This window comes from Xiphophorus hellerii, chromosome 15, assembly GCF_003331165.1.
Source record: "Xiphophorus hellerii strain 12219 chromosome 15, Xiphophorus_hellerii-4.1, whole genome shotgun sequence".
NCBI lineage: Eukaryota > Metazoa > Chordata > Actinopteri > Cyprinodontiformes > Poeciliidae > Xiphophorus > Xiphophorus hellerii.
Genome location: NC_045686.1, coordinates 8,965,973 through 8,973,103, shown reverse-complemented (window position 1 = coordinate 8,973,103; position 7,131 = coordinate 8,965,973). Strand labels below are relative to the sequence as shown.

The 7,131-nt window shown below is 35.5% G+C and overlaps 1 protein-coding gene across 1 annotated transcript; it reads left to right on the top strand.

Moving 5' to 3' along the window:
- Window positions 1–612: 612 nt before the first annotated feature.
- taf1a (TATA box binding protein (TBP)-associated factor, RNA polymerase I, A) lies at window positions 613–5,705 on the top strand. Its single transcript, XM_032586303.1, has 11 exons — window positions 613–822; window positions 1,796–1,940; window positions 2,668–2,831; window positions 2,931–3,044; window positions 3,127–3,325; window positions 3,566–3,684; window positions 4,040–4,198; window positions 4,300–4,366; window positions 4,520–4,643; window positions 4,731–4,885; window positions 5,583–5,705. The coding sequence occupies exons 2-11, from the start codon at window positions 1,817–1,819 to the stop codon at window positions 5,627–5,629; spliced, it is 1,272 nt and encodes a 423-aa protein (XP_032442194.1). The 5' UTR covers window positions 613–822; window positions 1,796–1,816; the 3' UTR covers window positions 5,630–5,705.
- Window positions 5,706–7,131: the final 1,426 nt, after the last annotated feature.

The window sequence follows — 7,131 nt, the reverse complement described above, 5'->3', positions numbered from 1 at the left end:
TTCCAAAAAGCTTTTGGGAGATTTTAGTCAGGTCTGGATGTTTTCTTTGGGAATAATGCTTTTGTCTTGCAGTTGCAAAAAAAAAACTTCTACAAACAAGGCTAAAGTCAGAGTGAAATCAATATCCAAAGGCAGGAGCAAGCTGTAACCTGAGATCCAGGAAGCTAAACCAAAAAAAAAATCTGGCTAAGTTACAACTAAAACAAACAATATTGAATAAAAGCTGGATAATCTTATCTTACCACAGAAAAAGTAAAACAAAATTAGAAAATATGGGGGGGGAAAAAATAAGAGCTAGACGATTATTGTAAAATCAAACGCTACTCTTAACACCACCTCTTTCGGGTTATTGAGGAGCCAATAGAAGTACAGATTTTTATTTTACTTCCTTGGCTACCCTGGAAGTGAAGTTGTTTAAGTTACAACTAAAACAACCAATATTGAATGAAAGCTGAATAATCTTATCTTACCACAGAAAAAGCAAAAATAAAACAAAGTTAGAAAATATTTGGGGAAAAAATAAGAGCTAGACGATTCATAAGGGAGTATGTTATTGTAAAATCAAACGCTACCCTTAACCTCTTCCGGGTTATTGAGGAGCCAATAGAAGTATAGATTTTTATTTTACTTCCTTGGCCACCCTGGAAGCATGGCAGCTACAAAACAACAGTTAATTTAAGGTTTTTAAAAATTCATTTTAGTAAAGTAAGACCGATTAGCCTCTTAGAATTAGGCGATAGATTAACGATGTAAAATGCTAATAGCATAAGCTAACGAATTAGCTATTCTCAGGAATATTCAAACTAGAATTAATTCTAAAAGGTAAGTGTGATTAAACTTTGTGTTTCATGAACTTGGCTGTCTATTTTTCTGTTAAATTATATTACTGATGTAGGAAGGTTACTCCTAATTCGTCAAGAATATGTGAAAGATTTACTAAAACAGCTAAATGGGACTCTTGAGTTAGCATCTCTCTGCACTTCAGTTCGTTTATTTTTTAAAACCAACTATTGAATACCTGTAGAAACAAAACAAATGCACAATTTTTGAGAGATGTTCGAAACAAAAACAAAAAACCTACACAGGTCTAATGATTTAAAAGATTATAGTATGTTTTAGATCAGACTACATCAGTCATAAACAAAAATAAATCTACCTGAAATTTTCTCAAAAATTTGATAAATTAGAGAATAAATACAAGCCAATTTCTACAACGTCTTTAAGTAAAAGGGTGCTTTGCAGCCTTTAAAGGACGGATCCACCTAAAAGAATCGTGATTGGATCAGTGTGATTGGTCTATAAAAATGCATGTTGGCTGAAATGGTGGAAGAGGTTAGAAAAACATCATTGTGACAGGAATTACATTTAGGTTTTGGCAAGTACATAGTCCACTTAAATAAGTAAAAAAGGTTTTTATATTTTATACAGTGCTCACTAAAATATTGAACAACTATACATGAAACGGAACGTGTAAAAGTACGCATAAGAAAGCAGCAAGACCAAAGCCTTAAAAGAATAAAAGAGTTATCCTTCCGTTTACCAATCAGTATAGCCAATCAGATGATCAGGATCTTTTTTTTGTCCCTTTATGTTAGTGTAAAAATATTTTTACAATATTTTGAGCACATTATTTAAACAGTATTCACACATTTTCTTGGTGGTAAAATAGCTTTTGTTCGATATTAATAGAAGTTTCTTAAGTCGTCTTGTTCACTTGGAAATTTGTGGTGATAGAAAAAAAACACTTCTAGTAAAAGTTATCTTGGTTCACATATATACCCATCTTACGTTTCAGAGTGTCCCTGGTGAGCTGATTATGGAAACCTTAGACGAATATTTGGGCCCTCCTGTGGTCCTGGAGGATGAAAGCGACTCCTCAGACTGCAGCTCCAGAAAAAGACACAAATCAAAACTCCCACTGGCCAAACCTTTGTGTGTAGGTAAGAAATTTAGCATCCAGTTTAGCGTGCTACATAATTTCCAGTGTGCACAATTTTTCATGTCTAAGAGTCAAAATTAGCAACAGATGCATAACAATGAAATACAATATCAAAAAGTCAGATTGTTTTGGTAATTTAGGTAGAACACTGATAGACTCATATAGATGAGTGATGTTTATTTCTGTACATTTTAATGATTAGGACTTACTTACAAATATACTTACATGTAGAATTGTAAAATTCTAGGCTAGGGTTGCACAATATATTGCAAATTTATCTATCACTGTACACAGTATGCATATTGTAAAAAGAACTGCTTGCACAGATATAGGTATTGGTTAACTATTTAGGTAAAATGCTTCCAGCCTCTATGTTTCTGAAATAAATTTTGGTGACACTTCCTTTTGTTAAGAGACTTGATAAGGAGGTAAAATCATTAGGAAATAACTAACTTATTTCATCATCATCAGATCTTGGCAAGAAAGCATTTTTTTCAATAAAACATTTAATAAATTTTTTTTTCCCATGGCTGGTTAGACTGCTAATTATCTGAAACAAAAGTTATTGCTGAAGAGTGTTCAGAGAAAAACGAATACATAAATTATAATGATGTCTGAAATGAATTTATATAATTCTTTGTAAAAATAATATTTTTAGCTGCTAATATCAGAAAAAAAGTTCTGGCAGTAGTGCATACCTTGATTTGTTTCCTTCCTGAAATTCTCAGAGACACGCGTTGAAAGTGGCTTTCGCAAGACGTGCAGGATTTGTCTTGAGCACGTCCGAGAAGCAATGCTGCACCACAGATGGCAGGAGGCTGCAGAGTACATGGCCAGTTACACCCAGATATTAGAGGACAGAAATAAAATCAAGGCACAGCCAAATAAAGAGGTAGGTTGGTTGGTTTTTAATTATTCCAACAAGATCTTCTTCATGTAAGTTTTACTTCTGTTTGGGATTTGTATTGATTCCTTTCACACTCTGTTGCAGCTTGTTTGGAGAATCAGCACCGAGATCCTTCATCATCTCCCCAACGCAACAGTGAAAGACTACAACATCATATATGAACGAATGAAACACTCAGGAGTTAAACATTATCTGATGGTGTGTGTGCTAGCAAACCTCAGTGCAGACTTTTCATTTTGTGCTGCGGTTTTATGACTTATTTATGTCTTTGTTGTATTAGATTTGCCTGGAACATTCTTTCCACCTGATGCTCCACGGCGACATCCAAACTGCAAAGCATCAGCTCTCCATCGCTGAGAGCTGGAGGCACGGGAAAGAGTCGGTTTCTCAGCTTCCTCGCATTAAACTGATCCAGGCCTACAGGAGTTTGCTGGATTACATAATGTGGTGTGACAAAAAGTCAACACTCTCCAAAAACAGTAAGGCCACACTTGACCTCACACCATTAAAGCATCCACTATTAATCAAATTCCTCTCAGAGACTTTTCCAAGTCTTTATGTAGTGTTACACTGCCCCTTAAGGGGCAAACAGAAATACTGCATGTCTATGTCTCCCATAGACATGCAGAAATACTGCATGTCTATGGGAGACCTAACTTTGGAAAAACTATTCATGTGGCAACTTCATTCATTTCCTAATGTTTGTGCTGTTCTTTTAGACTCTTTTGAATCAGACAACCAAGGAATGCACACCTTCTTCAGACTTGCCTCTACAAATCTTCAAGACATTTTGAAAAATCCAGGAGTTTGGGATCCCTTCATTCTTTGTTATGTTGAGGTCAGCACTGATTCAAACACTCTGAAAGGAAGGAGAAGGCTTGTGTTTGGAAATATGGACATTTTCTGCAGGCATATCATATATTGTTAAACCAATAATCCTTTTTTTTAGTTTCATGTAAAATCTTCCATTTTTATGTAGTTTATTCATGGTATGCTATGCCTATATGCAGTGAAATAATGTAATGCACAAAATATCTAATTAGTTAGGACTCAAACCCATTTATCTTTTAAATGGAGGTATATATATCTTGTTTCTTTAGGTGTGTACACAACTTTTTAAACATATTTTAGAATATGCTCAGTGTTAATCAGTATAAAGAAACGTAGCAGCCTCCTGTCTTTTACTTTCCCAGATGCTGGAGTATTATGGAGACAACGAAGAGGCTCAGAAAGTCCTGAACGACTACGCGTACGACAACAACTTTCCCCCAAATCCCAACGCGCATGTCTACCTGTACCAGTTCTTAAAGCGACACGATGCTCCTGACAAAAAGCTGATGAAAGTGTTGAAGGTATAATGCGTCGTTAAATAATAATAATGTTCTCCATATAATTTTTTTTCCTCTGTTTAATAAGAACAAAAACAATTGAATATTTTTGTATTTTTCTGTAGCACCTGCATCTGTTAGTGCCAAGCCATGAACTGATGTTGGCCTACAGCTGCCTCTTGCTTCAGTCAGGTAAAAACAGACTGTTTTTCCAATAAATGTGGAATGAATAACAAAACGGATGAAATCACTGAAATATCTGTCATCTTTCAATGACTTCTTTCAAAATTTGTCTGCTTAAGTATACAGTCATGTCCTTGTTTTTGTGTTTTCTATTTTTTAAAGAGAAACAAAGTCATACCCAGAAGGCTTTAGGAGTCCTCCTTGAGATGCTCGACTTCCAATGCTGGAGGAGCAACCTGGACGTTTGGAAGTGTTTACATGCCGTCATTCACCAACTGCTGCAACAGTACGCACACATCCTTGGACGGAAATTAGATTTCTAATCAGAAATTTCCTACACTGCACCTGATTTACTTGTGCTAAATAACACCAGGGAAGAATGGGTGACTTCAGTCCAGGGGCAGATGGCTTTAAGGAACGACTGGTGGCCCGCTCTGCATTTCACGAGCTTCCATGCAAAGAAAGACTTGGAGGAGAACAGCGAGCTTTTCAAGGTGAAGGCATCACTGGCAGAAATCCTCTGTCCAGGTTAGTGGGTCACTGTTTCGAGTGGACTTTACTTGTTCTGACACTTTTTTTATAGTTGTTAAAACACCTGGAACATTCATTTATTATAAACCTTATGTAAGATCTAGTCTACTTAATATATAACTTATTTGTTGGTTCTTTAGAACATGTTTTTAATTACACATTTCTGGTAATTAGTGAGTTGGTAAGTAATATATTTCAATAAATTGAGATTAGATAAGTGTTCACTTCTTCCTACACCTTTTCAAACAGAGAAATAGTGGGAAGGTAATTATTTTGTTCTTGGTTATGTATGCACATGTTTTCTCTTGTCCTACTAGTTTTCTTTGTTTTTAAAATCTGTTTGAAATAAACAAATAAATAAACACTTAAATTTACTTGAAAAGAAAACCTTAAAGTCTGAAATTTACTTTTATTCATTTTCTAATTCTGATAAAGTATAGAAAAAAAGAAGACTTATCTACTTTAGCGTTTATCTATTTGTCAATGTAGCTTTTTTTTTTTTAACACCGATTTATGTTAAATGTACATGCTTTGTCTTTTAATTTGCCACCACTTGTTTTACCCATCATTATTGATTGAATTCAGAGTTTGGAAAATGAGGGAAGTATATAATAAAAATATTTCAGAATGCAGTGAATGTATTACATGTAATCTAAATCTGCTTTTCATTGGTTTGTTGTTTCTCTCTCCGTAGGTCGACCTTTGCGGTACACTGCTGAGACACAGATGCTGACCAGTTAAATGATTTTGTGTGGCAGTAATTATGTCTTGTGCCCTGAATTTTTTAAAATCTTGCAATAAATTGGGATATCCACTATGTGGAGCTGTTGTTCTGTTTTTCTGTATTAGAATTTTAAAATTTTGTTTCAACAGAGAGAAGCTCTAAAAGTGAGCGTTTACATGATCTTTTTTCCAGCTTTTATGTTAATGTGTGTCTGACTTAGAGTGAGGCTTTAATGTCAATAATTAATAATTAATTAATAATTAGACATGGGATCATGTCACAGATCCCATGTCTGTGTGACATGGGATCAATTAGATCCCATGTCACACAGAAACAGCAGTTTTTACACTGTAATATTTTTTTTTTTTAAGCAACATGATATACATGTAGCTGCACATGTGGCAGGTGGTTGAAGTTTTCTAATAAACTAATTAATTGTCATGACAAATTGTCAACATGCCTACTTTACAATTCTCAGCATTTTCTGTGCTAAACTCGAGAAATAAATACATTACAATTTCATCAATCTGATGTCTGAAACAATATATTTTTTGAGTGCACATGATCCTCGCTTTCAGATTTCATTCTTTCCTCACTTGCATCCATGAAAAGAAGGTTTTATTCAGCAGTATGCCTGTGTTTATATTAATAATAAGAGCAAGTGTTTTTAATGATTCTGTGTTGGTTCGCTGCAACTTTAGTGAAGCAGCAGCTCAGTCAGGCGTGTTCAATGTGTTGCAGTTGTTACATAAACCGAAGCCCAAAGCGTTTGCCCGACAACAGGAGCAGCTGGAAGAGGCATCTGGGAATACACGACACATGTTTAATCATTCACAACTCTGGGACCAACGAGGATGGTTTAATCAAGAGCAGAGTTCTGGATTCTGTTCCAGATTTTCCACTTTTAGAGTTAATTTTGTTCACAGCAGCCTAGAGTAATGAAGTGTTTCTCCTGTAGGGTTCTCCTCACATGCTATCTTATTTAAAGCATCTTGGGGTTTTGATTTCTTCAAGATCGCAACAGTTTGATTATCTGTCTGCCTTTAGAGGTTGATGCAACCCTCATGCAGCTTGGGACCACTGAGAGTTGAAAACAATAGTACATGTACTCGATGGCCCTTGTTGCTTCCAGAAGCAGCTGCTTGTGTCTGTGGTGGGTTGTTTCGGATCCTAAAACAGCGCTAATAATGTGTGTTGATTAGCGATTTTAAGCACTAATGCGTTGCTACTATTTAGTGAATAATATTGTGGCAGAAAACAAAGATTAAGGCTGACGTTTAAGGCAGATATGCAAAGGACATTTTGCTTAAGCAAGTTAGCGAATTCAATGCAAAATGTCTCCTAAACATGCAGCATAGTCAGTTCTGCTGACATGTTGCATCACAGGAATGCAGCCGGCGAAGTACTTGCTTTCTGACTAGTAATATAATCTAGAGTACGTCATTTGTACTCTAGAATAAATGTATCGATATAGGTATTGTAGAAGTCATGGTACATTATCTCATGGTGAGACGTGGTG